We start from the raw sequence: 19225 nt of genomic DNA, 5'->3' as shown, positions 1-19225 counted from the left end.
GGCCCATATTGCCGACATTTTCCCCATTGCTTGCTGAAACTTGGCAATATCGGTGCCATGTTTCGAGGTTTGAATGGATATGTGGAAATTCTGGGAAAACGGATCCCATATTGGACCCCTATCGCCAACACCCAGTCAATATGGGCCCAATATTCTGTGCTGCCTGGGATATTTAGCGATGCCAAGGAAATCGCCCTCGTAGCTTTAGCCCTTCACGTCAGTTACCTTGAGTAGCTGTGTTGGCAAGAAATGTCGAGTTTCCTTCGCAACTGGTCCTCAATAAATTCAGTCCTTTACCAAGTTACCTTCGTGGAGCAAGCGAAGGTGCGCGAGAACACTGTTCTTAGAGTCTTTAGTGATGTTAAACGTGCGTACGACGGTTTTGACCTCCATGCCGCTTTATCCTCCAGTGTACTCGTGTGGCTGACAGAGCTCCTGCATAGACGGGAACTACTTGTCGACACGGGCCATGGAGGCACAGAGCTTGTTTTGCTGACCCATGGTTCATGACGCAGCCCGGTATTGTTAATGTGGTTGTGAGTGGTCTCCAGAGATGCGTCTGCAAGAAAGTTGCCAATTCCATCAATGCTGAGATGTTTGTTTCTCGACCAGCGGCGAATTTTGCTTGCCATCCAGTGATGACGCCAACTCGCCCTGGACAGTGTTGAGAACTACCTAGGAACGCCTAGCAAAAGTGCGACATAACAACTGGATAGAGAAGGTGGCGGTACTGCCCTTTATGCGACATAACGTGCTCTTTTTCCACACAGTGTTGCTGGCACATACCGCTACCCGATGTATTTCACCACTAGTTTCTCTGAGTTACTCTGAGTGCCAGGCAAAACTGATAGATACATATTGCCAGCTTGGAAATCAGGAACCAACCGTTGCATCGCACTGACTCGTTGCTTCGCAGGCATGACCTGAGGCACCGATTAGATTCTGTTATTGGCCAAACATCGCAAGTTGGTGCGTGGGTGAATTGTTTACGGCCTGCCGGTGCTGAACGGCCTCCCTCCATCATCACACTATGAGCTGGAATGCATCATGGCGCGAGGCCTCCGCGCGTGTCTTCGAGTCCCTCGAGCATCTCAGACCTGCATGATTATTGCCGAAAGAAGAGAATCCCAGTATATGTTCATAGCCACGTTGAACCCTGCCGCATTTTCCTGCCCCTTATGTGCGTTGCGAAAATCAGAACTACCTATGTAGGTACTGCCTTCGCTCAGACACTTGTGGAAGACTAGACAGAGAGACGGGTCGACGATGGGTTTATTGGAACGAGTGCAAAAGGAACAAATGAGGTTAAAGCGCGTGCGTGGGAGGCAGGTGAAGATCGTTGTCCTCTTCATGTATAGATTCAACAAGTTGCCGCCCAGGAGTTGGTTGATCGTATGACTGCTGAACTTCAGCAGACTCGATCTTGCACAGGTGCTGTACTGGTCTGCGTATTGTTGTACGATTGGCAGTGCGCAAAACACAGACTCAAACTTTACCGTCTGAACTAGGAAATGTTTCCTCTACGACCCCCATCTGCCACTGCAGTCTAGTTCTGTCGGGATCCTTGATGAGCACGGCGTCCCCGACGTTTACGTCGGAAGCTTGCAAGCCCTTAGAGTGGTATGCTGATCTTAGCTCGGTGAGGTACTCTTTGTGCCACCTCTGCCAGACTTCCGCAAGATGTTCGTTTTGCTTCCTCCATGTGGTATTCAGCAGATTGATGGACTGTTCAGCATCTTCTAATAGGTCTGTGGAGGGCACGACCATGTGAGATGACAAAGGGGCCGTTAATCGTCGTCCCATTATCATAGAAGAAGGAGTCAGTGGTATGGGTTCCCTGCCTTCGTTGTAAACGAATGTGAGAGGTCTGGAATTTATCATTGCCTCAACTTCGGCCAGTAAAGTTTGTATTTCTCCGAATTGAAGTATTTTCCTTGACAAGGTCTTGCAAAGTGCAGACTTAACGGATGTTATGAGGCGTTCGTAAAAACCTCCCCACCAGGGTGCCCGCTCAGCTATAAACTTCTACTGGATTGCATTTCTAGAGGATAAATCTTGAATTAGCTGTTCCTCTCCTCCTAACTTTTATAACTCCTAACTTTTGCCCCAATAATATTCGTTTCAGGTAGCTGCACCTGTTTTATTTCCGCCCTCCTTGTCCCAAGAATGCAAGCCCAATGGACACACAGTGTCTCCGATTCCCTGCGGTGGTGGTGGTGGTGATGGTGGAAAGGCTCGCTGTTGTCGGCCTCACGGAGGTGGGCAACGTAACGACTGTCGCCTTGGGGAACGTGCGTCCTGGGCAGATTTCTAAGGGACCTGTGGCGACATATGTTTGAAAGTGTCTGAAGAAAATCCTCAGACCGCACAGCCGGCACAGGGATTTGGACCAGGTTGCCTCCCAGTCTCGACTTGACATGGGGAGCACAATAACCGCTGAGCCGCGCGAGCTGGTCCCATTCCGTGCTCTCAACTATCGACTATACATTGTCTCTCGTCCTTCCTCGTCGAATGCCCTGTCCGTTTACAACCTTCTACCGCATAATTCTGAACGTGACTTTTCTACCTGACTTCAAATTTCACATCGGTTATGCCTTATCTGACCTGCACCTCCACCTATTGTGTGCGCGGTGACATCAACACCATGATACTTGAGAGCAGGTTACATCATCAACAACGCCCTTTATGAAGCGTCGTTTACGCGGCACGTACCAACGCCTGATCTTGCCAAGATTCTTGGACCGTGGCCAAATCCCTCCCACCAGCCCCTCGACCATTGCAAGCCTTGCAGAGTTTCTGTACATTTGCGAGCATAGTGATAGACTTTTAGGGGACACTCTCCATCATCATGCCGACATCCTTCCCCAATAGCAACCGGGCAGTTTAGCGTCAGAGCAGCGGTGAATCGTCCATTTCATAACCATCAATTTATATGTGTCATCCATTATGCCGTTCAAACTCTATCCTCGACCCTTCGTGTCTTCCCCTTTTGCCTATCTCTCCAGACTCAGAGAAATAACCAAGAACTGACCTAATACAGCTCGCCTACAATGCGTGTACTTGTTCTAAAATATGCATTTGTGTAGTTTCAGAGGTAAACATCGATAACGAAGTAGAGAAGAATCAGACTCTGTTGTTCATTTCGTTCCATCTTTGTTCCTGCGTTCAAACATCAAATGAAATTCAAGGAACCGCATACAGTTCCTTGAATTTGATTCGATTTGATTTGACTATAGTTGTATTCCGCTCACAAAAGCCCTCTTTTGATTTCCAGCACCTGTACACTATGTCTTGCATATTGCAGATCTGCAGATAAAAGTTGTGTGGCAGCGATGGCCACCCCTGTATACAAGACTCCGGAAGGACTTCCCGGTAAAAATATCAATTTGGACAAGTACTGCAACATGGTCAATAAGAAAATGACATTCGCCCGCTTGGTGAGCATTACGTGCGTACACTATACCTTGTAGCATCTGTAACCAAATACTTGAACAGACTTCCGCAACGGGGTAAACAATGAAGTGCAATCGTTCTACATAATCCATATCAAATGAATAGATCAGACTACAAGATAGCACACCAAGGGTACAACACCTCAGTCACTGAGAACGCGGGCGAAAGAGCAGCGCCGAAATAAAAATGACTGGATTTCTAGTCCTCCCAAAGCAGCACAATGTACTGAAAGTCGAGTGCAATAGGGGTGGACGGGTAGGTGGAAGACCTTGAACAAACTCTTGAAACTACGGAACACTGATAACACACATGCCATCCACCCCTATAGCACTCGACTTTCAGTACATTGTGTTGCTTGGTTTATTAGTCACCCGTTTGAACGCATGCGCTGTGATCACTTTCATATTTTTTCGTTGTAGCAGTATGCTCACTGCAAATTGTGGCTGTGGAGCGTTCATTGCGGCTAAACTGCAATTTCACTTGCTCTGCAGTCAGTGCCTCATTATTTGCCGACATAGTGTTATGTATTTCGGAACACATAAAATAACTTATCTGTAAGCATTCCTCATATGCTATACAGCAAAGATGTAACGCATTCCAACATTATGCATTACATCTAGGTAATGTGTATCGGTAGCGCGTTACATTTTGGAAACATGTAATGAGTAATGCATTGTCATTACATTTTGACAGAGGGATGGACGAATTTTCTGATTATTTAGATTTAATCTTCTTACACTGTCTAAAGCCAACAGTTAACAAAAAAAAACGAATTTTTTTTCCAGCAAGCCCGGGGTATACTTCGGAACAGGCCAACATGTGCCCTGATGATGTCATGATGATGTCATCACCATTTTTCTCCTTTTGCGCTTTTCGATCAAAGGAGAGTGAACAACAATAAAAAAGAGCCTATACGCTATTACAAGTAGTTGGCGGTTTTTCACTTGTACTGAACAACTGCTTCCGCACTGCAATAAGTCTGTAGACACTTTAGCCCTATGTGTTTAAATTCGCGTGCACGGATTTGACGCATATATTCGGTTGACTGATGCCTATAATGCACGGCTTCAACAATACTTGTGGGACAATGTAATGTCACAGTAACGACTTTACTTGATGAAAGGAATGACATTAGCAACGGCGGTCACAGTACTTGCGGTCATCGCCCGCTGCCGCGCTCCACTGCTACGCTGAGGTGCTATGCGAGAAAGCGGCCTTGAAGGCTGTGAAAAGAATGGCAACTTGCGTTTATAGCGGTTAACAGCGAAACAGACTAAAAATTTTAAGATGGCATCGTATAGCACGGAAGAACACCATGTATAAGAGCCGTTGGAAGCATGAAAGGCGTTAACAGGATATAAATCTATTGCATAAGAATTTTAATGCATTGCGCCTAAAGGGATTTCGTCGATTTCTGCACAGGGCCGCTGTTTAGACTGTGATTTTTCGACAATGGAACTCAAATCTTATCTTATGAGTCAACCTCCCTCCACACCACATACCAACAGCATCACGCTTTGTGAGTGTTAACAGTGATGTACTCAGGGCCCCCAATGATGAGACCTGAGTACCACACCTCTCCTAGGCGCTCCACGTTCAAAGTCCCAGTCTTACCTTAATACGCACCCGCAGAGACGCTACACTTGTTATGGGGGAGTCCGAAAGAGCGATGTACAATTCTTTTTCCGGACCCCCGAAAGGTCCGCACAATAGATAATTTCCTCACATTGAATGCTTGATATCAGAATGGTACCGTTTCAAATTTCTATTTGATTAAATTGTCCATCTTGCTAAACAGAGTGTGTGTCTCGCAGGCGATTTTGTCAAACGCGACCTCTCAAGGTGCTACAAGAGAAGGAGATACGGGACTCAAACTGAGTGATTCTAATTTCGGACATACATATTACAAAATCGGCTTAGGAGATTTTTAATATCGTTTTGACATCAACTGATATCAAGCGCCGAAGTTTATGAAATTGTATATTTGGTCCTTCAGAGTGCCCCACTCGGAGGCGGTTTTGACAAATGCGACCTCTCGGAAGCAACAGGGGAAAGCGGCAGGGGGTTCAAACTGAGTGATCTTTATTTCACATACAGATATTACAAAATCGGCTTAGGACATTTTATATCGTTTTTGTATCAAATGATATCAAGCGCCGAAGTTTATGAAACTGTCCGTTTGGTCCTTCAGAGTGCCCCACTCGGAGGTGATTTTATCAAACGCGCCCTCTGAGGTAGCAACAGGGCAAAGAGGCACGGCGCTGAAACTGAGTGGTCTTTACATCAGATACACATATTTCAAAATCGGCTTAGGACATTGTTCATATCCTTTTTGTATCAAACGATATCAAGGCCCGAGGTTCATGAAATTGTCGAATGGATCCTTCAGAGTGCCCCACTTGTAGGCGATTTTATCAAACGCGCCCTCTCACGGAGCAACAGGGGAAAAAAACACGGGGCTCAAATTCAGTGATCTTTATTTCAGATACAGATATTACAACACCGGCCTAGTACATTTTTCATATCCTTTTTCTGTCAAGTGATATCAAGTGCCGATGTTTATGAAATTCTCCATTTGGTCCTTCAGAGTGCCCCACTCGGAGGCGATTTTATCAAACGCACCCTCTCAGGGAGCAACAGGGAAAAGAGGCAGGGGGCTCAAACTGAGTGATTCTAATTTCAGGCCTACATACTTCAAAATCGGCTTAGGACATTTTTAATGTCCTTTTTGCATCAAGTGATATCTAGAGCCGAAGTTTATGAAATTGTCCATTTCGTCCTTCAGAGTGCCCCACACGGAGGCAATTATGTCAAATGGGACCTTTCAGGGAGCAACAGGGGAAACAGGTAGGGGGCTGTTTCGGGTTCGGGTTCGGCCATATAAGTTCGGTTCCGGTGCAGCTTCGGAGCTGCGGAGGTCGGAGTTCCGGAGTTCATATATCGGTTAGATTAACCGGTTCAGAGGCTGCAAATCGGTTCGGAACCGGTTCGAGGTCCTAATATGCTGAAAACAACAACTTTATTTTGAGGTTCATCGCCATATACTCTACCTGAGTGCTGGTGGGGATGTGGGGAATAAAATTACTTCGCAATAACGATCGAAGTCCGATGGTGTCCAGAAATGTCAAAATAGCTTTGAGCGCTGATCGTTGCTCGACTAGTTTGGGCCAGGGACCAAGCAATTTCGATTGGGAGAAGGGGCGAGAGGTCATCAAAAGTGATACGAGATCAATTAGTTACGTTGTTATGCATTTATTTCTGTTCTTCGACCAACAGGACCTCCTTGCGTCCCTTCTCCGCGTGCCGCCACTCTAGGCAGGTAGACCGCTCAACCCCCACGTCACCCCGAACACACACCAACCCCATCGAACCGGTATCCCAAACCGGAACCGAAGTTTTTATCTGGGTTCCGTTTGGGCTCAGCTCCAAGATGGCGCTAGTAATTACGGTTCAGTTCCAGCTAAAACTGTGGTTAATTCCGGTTTTCGTTCCGGTTCGGTTCGACGCTCTGCTTATGAGGTTGGTTCTACGCGAAAGAGGAAGTGAGGATATTTTACTTTTTTTTTCGCGGCACCGCGTTTCTTATTCAAGATCTTTGTGTGTGTCTTGAATAAAAATATCTTGAATAAGATATTTTTATTCAAGACACACAAGTATCGTCTGCTTGCAGCGATTTTTTTTTGCATCCTGAAATTGATTTTGGAAATACATAGATAGTATTGTTTATAAAACTTACGTCATTTGATAGGTCGTTCATTCAGCTACTATTTGCTATATAGCAACATATTTCGAACGAATACTGTAAGCTACAAAAATATATTTGTCAATCCACAGAAAAATGGCGATATCTGGCGGTGGTAAGGAAAGAGCTAAGCAACATATGATGCTAACATGAGCAATGGTAGTGCTTTGAAGTCGTTCCACAGAAGGCGTCGTTGTAAGGCCAAGGCGACGCATTTCAGAAGCGAGAAAAGTATCCATAAGGTGCATCAGTGGTGGCTGTATGCGTCCGATAAAGTGCTAGAGTGGCGAAGTTATATTATTATGTGTTTAATACTTTCATCTTTCTGACACACAACACAAACACATGCAGTTCCACTGTAGTATGCAGGCAAACACATTTACGAAATGAATGTTATACAAGACCTTCCAAGTATTACAGTGATAATTATTATGGTAGAAATCATTACTATTACTGCCCACCCGGGCTTCCTCGCATGAAGGAAGATGCGCAACCGCAAACTGAACATCCGTAATGGTCCCTAAATTGGAATCGTCAGCACTTGCCATGGCTTGACGGTAAACGTACCCCATGAAGTGGAGAAGCCAGTTTGGCAACAAAACACCACCTTGACCCAGGTAGTGAAAACAGGATCGACATGTGGGGAAGAGAACTGTACCTTAAGTTCAGTTCTTCGAAAACTACAATTTCCGCAAGTACAGCGAGCATGCACTTCTGTTAAAAACATGCCATGACGTGCAAAGCATGCATTTACAGACATCATGGGCCTAACTCGACCATCCATTCCCACCAAGGCCAAAGTAAGTTGTTTTTTTCGTTCTCCAGATCAATTACCGCGTCTAGAGAACGGAAAAACAACCCTTCCTTTCTATAAAAATGTGTGCTCTATGATTGTTTCTGCAATTTGTGCCATTTTTAACTTAGAATTACGTGTAATGCGCCATAAAATGTTCTTTCGGATAAAATGGTTCTTCAGCCGTGCGAACGACATTGCAGGCGAGACGACGAAGGCGGACCTTCGTCAGGTCTACGTGTGTTTATATATACAGGGTGTCCAAGCAAAGTCTGAGCATATTTTTATATATATTTACATTACAGCTCTTTATTAAACGTTTAAACGTTTTCTGAAGAAACGCGTTTTGTAACACGTTTCACAAATTAAACGTTTTCTTAAACGTGTTCTGTTAGATATGCGTCCAAAAGCACGTATACGTATGTAAACGTTTTCCCAGGATACGTTTAAACGTTTTCCTTTGTATAAACGTGCAGCGGCACGTATACGTATATAAACGTTTTCATATGAAACGTTTAATCGTTTTTCTTTTACATAAAAGTTCTCACGGTACGAATACATACGTAAATGTTCCCTTTCTCTTCTTGTTTCGTTACTATAAGCGATAGATCACATGTGCGTTAAACACGGTCCGTTATGGTTATTTGTATATGTTACGATGACCACAAGGGTGATATTATTATAAGGAAGAAGTGAACTGCAATTTTTTTATTTATTTTTAATTCCTCCTCTAAACAATACAGCTTACTTTCCTTGAATGACAGTGCACGGTATCGTTAAAGTGGCATTTTACTTTGTTCCGCTCAATTGCCATCGTCTTATGTTTAATAAACAACAGTCACAGTGGAGGACACATTTTATTCCCTTTCTTTGTGGTTAATAAAGCGTTGCCACGATCCCGTTCGCAGTGTACAGTGCTGGACAAAAGTTTACGGAACAAGCGCCGGTGCATTCCTTTCTCAGACTGATACGCTAGCTGGGAATGGGACCGCACGGACTTACAGACATGTGCCTAGGTAAGCCAGTCACCTGTTTGTAAGTCGGCACGGTACCATTCGCTGCTAGCGTGTCACTCTGAGGAAGGAATGCGCCGGAGCGTGTTCCGTAAACTTTTGTCCAGCACTGTACACCGAACAACGCTCCGCTTGCACTCATGGCTCACTCATCGCTGACACTTCAAAAACCGAGCTTTATCTCATCGACATCGTCCGGCAGAATTACAATTCTGGGTGTTATTCTTTTGTGCATCCCAATTTGTACAAAACGGGAGGTGTACGGCTCTTTGTGGGAATTCGCGTCAGTGCACGATGCCACAAAAGTCATAGTCATCCCTTTTTTCCCACTCTGGTTCAAGAATGATATTATTGGGGACAGTGATTGGTTCTTAACGCATAATTTGCAAATGTTCTGGTTTTAGAGTGCAATAGTGGGAACCAGTAGGAAAGAGCAGGTTACATGCTTCAGGCTAAAGTAGTTGCTCAAAGTCACAATCTTCCGCGTTGGTCTTTTCACCAAAATACTACTCACTCAAAGAAGATAAATACGGAATTCTTAGTATAAAGTACCCAAAAGATTCAAACGTCACCACCGCCATTTCGAGCTCGATATGTTTCAAACTGTAGTGAAACAAGTCGGTTCATAATGAAACGTACGACGAAAATGATCACAAATAGTGTTGCTTAAAAGTCGAATATGAACTGAAGTAATAGGCTACTTATAAGACAGTGGCGTAGTTGGTAATAGCTGATGGGAACCATGGACGCGCCAGGCATAACGGGGACAACTTCTGTCTCTGAACCGGCGCGTCCATCTTTCCCATTAATAAACATAAGAAGTTGGTTAAATAGCTATCCGTTTCGAAAGGTGTTGCGTTTCGTATTAACAAGACGTTTAAACGCTTCTCCTTGACAAAACGCTTAAACGTTTCGCATTAACAAAACGTTTAAACGTTTCATAACGAAACGTTTTCCAGACTATACGTGAATCTAAACGGCGTATAAAGCGTTTATACGGAAACGTTTTAAACGAAAATCGAAAAAAAAAAACGTGTTAGATCCTGTACCCTAATTTATATCACTTTTTCTGATATGAAATCAATTGCAATGTAGCATATGCTGAAGGGCACTCCTTAGGAGGGTATTAGCAAACACATAAGACAATGTCTTAGTTAACTTTCCATAATTAACTTTTTAATTATAAAAGCTACATCTGTTACAAGAGCTACAAAGCTACACCGAAAGAGAACATCTGTTCCTTTCGGTCACCTACTATCGCAACCGTTTTCAGAACAAAAATCCGTTCCGTGGATCGTCCGCACAAAATTCGTGAAGGAACACCATTTTTCTTTATTTTTTTTTTATTGCGCGTCTTCTGAGACGCGCCCGTTTTTCACCCTAATGTGAGAGGGTGAAGGAGCAAATGCCGCTTTATGCGTCAAAGATGAGCTTTAACTTTAACTACCATGTGCTACTGACACCCATAATTCCATCCCTAAGCTTTGTATACAGTAATTTTCTTTTAGTAAACAAACAAACTAACTTGCCCAAGCAGCACAATGTACTGAAAGTCGAGTGCAATAGGGGTGGACGGGTAGGTGAAAGACCTTGAAGAGAATTATGAAGCTAAAGAACATTGATAAGACACATAACGACCACCTATTGCACTTGAGTGTCAGTACATTGTGCTGATTGGGTGCGGGAACAAAACAAAAACAAATGTATCGGGTGACTCTATCCGAACATCCCTTAACTTGAGTTGCGCTATCTGTTTTCTTTTAACCTTTTTCCTGGACGCAAGAGGCGATAGTGTGCGCTTTCACCCTGTCACATTGGGGGTCTAGAAAAGATGCGTCTTCAAAGATGCGGAATGAACAAAATAAAGAAAAATGGTGTTCCTTCGATTTTTTTTTTCTTTTTCTTTTTTTTTTTGCGGATGGGTTGTTGAACGGATTTTTGTTATAAAAATGGCTCCGGTATCAGGTGACCAAAGGGTCCAGATGTTCTCATTTGGACAACTTTATCTTTAATAAACATATCCCCCCTCCTTATATAGTTAAAAACGTAATTATTGAAAGTTAAGTAAGACATTGCCTTCCGAGTTTGCTAATGCCCTCCTAAAGAGTGCCCTACAGCATATGCTATACTGCAATTGATTTCATATCAGAAAAAGTGAAATATACAGATTTTCTAAAAATGTGTTCGCATTTAGCAGGGACACCTTGTATATATCGATATATTGCACAACTACTCACGGGGCGCCCGGACGGTTTTTTTCTCCCCTGAGCGTTGCCCTCTCGCTCTTCCGCTTACAGGGTGACATCACGCTGCCGGAGCATCTGTAGCTGCGGTGGCACGGCTCATTTTTAAAAGTCGATCATTTAATATCTAAGCATTTTTGGGACACACAAAAAATAGCCAAGTATGTCGTATGCGTTGCCGAATATAGTGATATCTGTTTTATAGGTAGGTTTCCCTATACGAGCGTCCGTTCAAGGGGACCACATGCGCGTATGCTTTTATAGGGTAAATATTAACCACTGAAACATTCATTGCAGACTGTCGGCGAGGGATCACGCTGCAACATGAGGTGCTGCAGAACTCTTTGGAACGGCCTTCTATTGGAATGTTTCGCTACAAGTGCTCTAGATGGATCCATATGCGATGCTGCCAAAGGACATGTAACGTTCCATTCCTCGCATTATCTCTCATGTCATGTGTCATGTCTTACGTAAACAACCGTATTTTCTTTTAAACTATACACATTGGCATAGGGTAGGTGATGCTGTTCCCGGTTAAAATACTTTTTTAAGATTCCGTGTTAGCGCCGCGAAGCAGCTATGGCTATGAGCGGCGTATATACGTGGACGCATTGAGAGAAGACAGCAGGATTAGTATTCGTCCTGGGCCGACTTCATGGGGAACTGTGCCGACATTATCCTGGAAAGTCTTCAGAAAACCCAGGGAAAACCTCAGTCAGCACAGCCGGTGACAGGATTTGAAACAGTGTCGCCCCCAGCCTCGGCGTGGAAGGCGATCATCCTAACCACTACGCCACGGGAGGTGGTGTGTCAAAATACTATATTTATAACACACGGCAAGGCGATATAGATATTATCTCGTCGTTGTTGTCCACAGTACATCGTCACGGCTAGAGCCACAAAGAATAAAGTCCTGTGAAAAAGATGACACAGGATGAAGTCCAAAGGCAACCGCTGTCGTCCAGAACCATGGTTGTTTGTCTTTCGTCGTCCTGGTGTTATGCCCTCCTTTCCGACACGCTTCCATAGAATCGAAAACAACTCACCTGGTACTAAGTGCTCAAGAAACACGTCCCTATACAAGACGCGTGTATGAGCTTCTGAATGAGAATAATTCAATCGTCTTCCTGATGAAGCGTCATTGCTGCGTAGCGAACGAACCAATATAATAACCATAATAATGCTATACGTCACCAGGCAACTGCGATCAGAGCGACGCCACGGTGGTCAGTCTGTGGATTGATTTGAGTACCTGGGGTTCTTTAGCGTACGCTAAATTCTCAACATGCAGCCGACGGGATTGTTCGGAAGACGGCCTGTCAAAGGAACTTGTACCTTCCTCCAATTTACTGGCGTCCTCGGCCAGGTTTGAACCCGTCAACGTGGAGCTCGTATGCGAACAGGGTACCAACTGAGTCACCGAGGCCAGTCGAACCGATACGTGCTGAAGTCGAAATAACGAAAGTGAGCATCTACGGGGAATCCATTTGGGCTTCTGTGCCAGTGGCACCTCTTGTAATAAGTGAATGTAACTGTGAGGAGGCCGCTATACAAAATACACGCAGAACAAAGTTTGCGTGGGAGCAGTATAGTGCCGTTGCGCACAACGACATCCTTTTTCTAATCCAGTTCTAATTTCTAACCAGCCAATTGCCATCCGGGTCAAGCCACTTCGAAGTCCTCTGCTTGGTTGCTCACAGCTCCAGCCTCTTCACGCTGATTGATCGATCCAGGCTCCACTCTTTCATAGTGATCCATCCAATTTCTATGCGATTGGCTACCCTTCATTGCTACTACGTCAGGTCACTCACTCATAGACACCAAAATGGTATTTTCTATTCATTTCTAAGTTTGCTCATGGGCTCCCAAATTGCTCACCTGTCTATTGGTGCGGGGGGGTGGTCACTTCTATTCATTTCTAAGCTTAGTGATTGGCTCAGGATCCTATTGGCAACCTCTCATACATGCTGATACACTCATTGGTGATTCCTACTCATTGATTACTCAGTCACACGCGTTGAACTGCTTATTGGTTCGTAATTCCTGCTAGTTCATATACAATGATTCGTCGGTCAATTTAGCTAATTTGTGGGCTAGTTCTCAACCCACCAATTTGCTTATTCATCCAGGATGCTTTCGCTTTGGGCCTGGATGACTCTCGGCAATAGTTGGGACACAAAAACACGGGATATAGTTTTTAACGTTTATTGAGTACGTCATGACTGTCTCGGAGATATTGTTGTTCTGCTTAGGACACTTCCAGGCACACTGGACATTTCCGCTCGCATCCATGGCGTTTTTTGCATAAGAACCATGCCGATCAGCCAGTCATTCGTCCTTCTCCGTCCACGGACCAGAGGCAAGCCGCACAAGAGAACAGTATGTGACAGAAGCATTAATTCTCTTCCTGCACAACTTCTGAAGAGACGAAAGAACATTATGAGCTTCACTATTTAGATCACCCATTTAAACTTACCAGACTTATCCAACTTCTTTTGACATTCCTGGATTGCCGTTCCACATTGACCGTTGACATTGCCGTTCAACCGTTGACATTCCTCTTCTGGATTGCCATTCAAGTCCAAAGATTCATTCTTCAAGTCCCCTTTTTTCTGACTGGGAAAGCTCGCGAGATAAGTTGCGACAGTTGTCATTCCGAATTACGGAGGGGAGGGATGGGTGAAACAGATACGAAGGAAATAACGGGCTTTCAAGGGAAATAAGCAACTAACGCAGCTCATGAAATTTCATTATTATTATTATTATTATAGCCAGAGGTTATCATGGAAAGACGACCAAGCAGCGTCATGCCAGTCTACGCATGAAAAATGTCAGCGGAATTCCACGTATGGGCACCGTGCGCTAGAGTTTTCTGTCGACGGCAGCGGCACCTCGAGGGGAAACGCGGCATAATGCCCTGGTACCAGCCAGCAGCGTCTAGCAGTGCTGTGCTAGTTTCGCCGTTCGAAAAGAGTGGTTTATTTGAAGTTACCTGCATAAAAAGTCAAAGGAGCAGATGAAATGAAATGAAAACTAATTCTATGTTGGGGGAGTGATGTTCTAGAGAAAAGGAGTGAGGTCATTCTATGTGGTAATCTGCCATGACAACTAAGTTAGTGTGAAAGAGAGGCAACTTGCCGTAAAGTTTTCGTCTTCTCGCTGTATCGACCCGCCGGTCACGTATTTGAGAGAGCGCTTTCACGGCAATCGATCCAACTTCCTGCTCAATCCGTTGTTTCTAACTAATTTCGTTCATTTAGTATACAGGGTGTCCCAGAAAACATGTAATTGAATTATAATAAAAACTACGCCACCTAGAAACATGCGGTCAGCATTTGTTCTTATTAGTTTTTTGCCATCTCCTGATGTGAATGTCATGTATCGTAAGTTTAATTATGTAAATATTTGCGAACTGAACTCGGAAATTTGCCAAGTACAGGTTACTTTATTACCCCACCAACGTGAAGAGCGTGCCGAATTTACTCTAAGTCATGATAATTGACGGTGATATTCAAGAGCTATCCCATCGGAAAAAGTAGCCGAACATCATGCTTTTCGGAGTACAGAACCATAACGCGCGATGACTTTTAGAGCGCAATCGCTCTGAGTCCGACGAAAGGAGGTTCGAAACCCAGCCCACGGAGTGATAGTTGAAAAAGTAACAGTTCCTATTGTTCCCTGAAATTGGGAGAGGGAAAGTGTTCCCAGCGAAAGTCGGACGGGATAAGCCTTGACTGTGTTATCTCTTTCCGCGATGTCAGGGTGGGCTGGGTTTCCACCCTCCTTTTGTCAGACTGACAACGACTGCCCTGAAAAATTTGTCGCGCGCCAGCTCCGTACAGCATGATGTCCGGCTATTTTTTCTGACGGGATAGCTCCTGAATATTCCTGTCAATTATCATTAATTTGAGTAAATTAGACACGCCCTTCACATTGTTGGGGTAAAAAGGGGACCTTTACTTGGCAAATTTCCTACTTCAGTTCGCAAAAATTTACATAATTAAACTTACGTTACACGACAATCACATCAGGAGGTGGTAAAGACCTAGAAAGAACACATGCCGTTGATCGCATGACTCCAAGTGGGGTAGTTTTTATTATTATACAGAGTGTTTCACCAAAGTCCCGCGGCTGAATAATTCTTGAACAGGTGGCGCCATCAAAGAAATTACTTTTTAGTAAAAGTCCTTTGGACATCGCCCATAAACAGAGTAGTGAGCGGCTCATTTGCATACGCTCACTAATTAAATAAACATCCTAACCTTTAAATTTTACTTCGCACGCTTACCGAACCTGTGTTGTAGGCATCGGGACCTTCAGCAAAACATATTGCAAGAAAAGAACGGCGTCGACACTTAGTGATTTTTCCGGTTTAGTGGTTTACATATTTTTTGCGCGGAGCAGTGCACCAATGTGCTCTTTGGATCAGCAACCCGGCTGTCAATTTCGTGTTCATCCGCCTAGTTGACACACGGGAGTGACGGAAGATAAGGAGCAGCCGCAAGACCGCAGGAGACGCTTTTGTGTTCCTTCTCCTTCTCTACAGGCTCCGCAACCCGTTTTCAACAAATTGGGCGAGAACGTTGTCATTCGAGATGATGGTTGGCTAGGAGCGTGCTATGTAGTGTAATTAATTGTTAAGCGTGTACCCACTACTTCACAGCGCTCGCGGCGCATTCGTCATCATTCATGATAAGAGCACGCTATCTCACATGTCCCATATCCCGATGTCGCAAGGATCTTTACCAAAAAGAAACTTCTTCGATGGCGCCACCTGTTCACGAATTATTCAGCCGGGGGATTTTTGTGAAACACCCGGTATAATAAAAAAACTTGAATTTTATAATTCAATAATTCTGGGACACCCTCTATTTGTCAGTGACCAGTTGAGCATCACGATGCGGATTTATAGCACAGCACATTGCGTGAAACAACTGCGAAATATACAAATGAATGACCAATGAATATAGTGGAGCTTGCCTTAACACAAGGTCTGCTATGTATCAGACAGTATTTATCCCTTTTACTGGGACCCTAATTCTGCGGCGTGTCGGCACAGGCTGGCTTTTGGAAGCCTGATCTCCCTTTAATATACGGCGTGCATGCGACCACAGGGAAATGTTTATGGGAAATATAATATTATGGGAAGTATTTGTCCCCTCCGAGCTGCGTTTCGCAACCCGTCATCATTTTATGCAGGTGCATTCTGTCCCTATGATCTTATTATCTTTGCCAAATCTTGCGATCTCGGTTTACAAGTGGTTCTTTGGTTCTCTGCTCCCTCTTATTCGTCCACAATAAAAAGAAAGAAAAGTAATCAGCAAATATCTGTTTCTTCTTAATTATTTTCGATTTTTGTTTTACTTTTGATCATAGTTTATGTCGTGCTTTTCTTTTGCATGATATTGCTGGCTGCTTCTATGTTGCAGTTTGCGACAATGTGTCTCATGCTGTATACGCCTATACGAAGGCCGCTACGGCCATTCTTTGGCACTAATAAAACGTTATTTTTATCAATACATATCGGTTTTCAAACAAAACATCACTTATCTTTATTCTGAAACAATATTGATTGACTGATTGATTTTTATTAAGATTACCGTGTCTCAAATGCAGGCACAAAGGGCCAAAAGGGCGCCCCCGCCTTGAGCAACATCTGTGTGAGATATGTGTAGAATGATGCAAGATTGGGAACAAGTTGACTAAGAAAACTTCAGAGTGCATCGTCACGTTAACGAATTATGCATGAGAAAGAAACGAAAAAACTTTTTTTTCCGCAGTCTTCATAATGTATATTCCAATTTGTTGTTGACTGTATTATTCATGTGAATTCTACAGTGCGAGATTTCCATCCTCATAGCGCAGATGCTGGACATAGCTGACCCCCGATTTGTAGTCAATAATTGGTAGTCCCTTCCAAATAAATATGCACTTAACTTAACGTAAATACTACACGCTTGTCTGTGCTACACACATTGTGCATAATGTTCCACGTGCAAAAAGCTTCCCCTTCGCATACATTTTACGTGTTTTGTATTCCAGAGCAGATGCCCTTTCTACAAACCACTTCCACACAAGCAGTATCACGGGTTAGTGAGGCCAAAGCCCCAAAGCCGACATATAAAATTCGGGACACCACCCCTACGCGCCAAAGCTACATACGCGAAGGCGCCGATACTGCGTCAGCACCAGACAGTTACGCACGAAATCACCACGGGTGTCGCTGTCGATCAAACGAGCGCAGCGCCCTCCAGTTAGTGCACGGTGGCCATATGCTGCCAATGTTTTCTTGTGGGTACGGTATTGAATCACCGGTCATAATTAGTGAGAGGCGGCACACTATATCCGTGAGGTTCGCGCCTTGAGGACGCATGGTACTGTCAAGTGACTGTAGGGGACACGGCTGTCTAAAATCAGCACTCCGCGGTTTATCGTACCTCAAATCTCCAGGTGTTGCAAGACTATTTCTTTCGAGTAATAAACACGTGCAGCACATAGTCCTCCTTCAAATGCACTATTGGCAAAACACTTTCAAGCTCAACAAAGGTAACATGGGAGGACGAGGCGCTGACAGGAGATTTTAGCTAACCGTGTCCCCAAAAGTACAAGCACTTGTCGAATTGCTGGGCTGTTACTGATGTTACTGCTGTAGTTTCTGCAGCGGGTCGTAAGGTAAACTCACACATAAGGTTTTTTTTTTTTTTTTTTTTTTTTTTTGAGGCGGCGTCGACTCCGAGGGGACTCGAATAGCCGGACGCAGAGCGTTTGTTGTCGCTTGTAGAGAACCGCTTCGTAATGCAGCTCTTTAGCGCGGACTTCCAAACACTTTCCATGCAGCCAAATGGAGCACTCGCGGGGTGGCGGGAGTGACTTTCTTAGGCGCCGATGGTCCTCACAACACAACAGCAATGCCGCGCGAGGATCTTTTGTTCTTTTTGTGTGTGTTTGATGTGACATTATAAGTGAATTTATCGTCACTAAAAGTTGTCTCGCTTCATCTGCCGGTCCTTCTCAACATATATATTAACATTGTGTCACGCCTGTCGTTGCACGACTAAGCATGGAACCAGAGATGCTTCACAATATAAATTTCAACAAATAGCGCCACAAGTGTCCGTGCAATTTTGACGTAGCAAGGCCATCCCAGCCAAAACCAGCTAGAGGTGTAGCTCGACCCTCTTAGATTTCGCTAAAAAAAAAAGAGAAAATGTGTGCGTTTCCTTAGGGGTATGTATGTAGGACATATTTTTTTTCTCAAGATTTTGTTTTCTTGATTAGGGGTGCCTCGAACTTGGCACAAACATGAAAAAGTGTTGTCCGCTCCCCTTTGTCCCCTCTGACACACACAGACAGCATGTCTGCGCTTTCTTTGCCTGCTGTTAGAGAGGAAGGGTCCATCTAGCTTCCCAAAGAGCATATGGAACGAGAAGAAATCTGGTGACGTCATAAGAGCTCAAGAACGGAGCGCATTTTGGGCCAGCTTTACGATAATTTTTTTGAAAAGTTAGCCTTCTCGCAGGAGCCCGAGATTATTTACACTCATAAACTACTGTACCGAGGTTCGCTCTACGTAAAAATTCGAAGCTGACCTGTGTTCATTGCTAAACTAAGCAATCGAGAATATCGATCATTCGTCAAAAATGACACTTTTCAGATAGCATTTTCACATACCTGAGGTCGTCTGGGAAGTCAAGGAAGTCGTGCCATTTGGAGGACAGACCCTCCCTATAACACATTGAAAATGTACAGGTGTATTTTTCTTTATTATACAGCGCTTGCAGCTCATTCGTTAGGTGAGGTCGTCTAGGAAATAAAAAGTGACATCTATGTGTCCCTCCTTTGAAAAGAGACCCTCTCCTTTACCATTTCGAAAATCTGTAGATGGATTTGTTCATACACGAGAGAAAAGGTTCGTCAGCACACTTGCATCCCGTCTGTAAGGTACCATTATCACCCTTTGGACGGATTTCGTGTTCTGCTG

General features: G+C 44.2%; 1 protein-coding gene across 1 annotated transcript in view; it reads left to right on the top strand.

Annotated features, from left to right (window-relative positions):
• The window catches only part of LOC135385297 (venom metalloproteinase antarease-like TserMP_B), a 39781-nt gene extending 33657 nt beyond the window's left edge, over nucleotides 1–6124 (top strand). Inside the window, exons 5-6 of the mRNA XM_064614528.1 lie at nucleotides 3305–3437; nucleotides 6041–6124. Coding sequence (XP_064470598.1) covers nucleotides 3305–3437; nucleotides 6041–6124 — 217 coding nt within the window. The remainder of the gene's footprint in view (nucleotides 1–3304; nucleotides 3438–6040) is intronic.
• Nucleotides 6125–19225: the final 13101 nt, after the last annotated feature.

Source organism: Ornithodoros turicata, chromosome 1, assembly GCF_037126465.1.
Source record: "Ornithodoros turicata isolate Travis chromosome 1, ASM3712646v1, whole genome shotgun sequence".
Taxonomy (NCBI): domain Eukaryota; kingdom Metazoa; phylum Arthropoda; class Arachnida; order Ixodida; family Argasidae; genus Ornithodoros; species Ornithodoros turicata.
The sequence above is the reverse complement of the archived record's forward strand: the minus strand, read 5'-3'. Positions and strand labels throughout refer to the sequence as shown.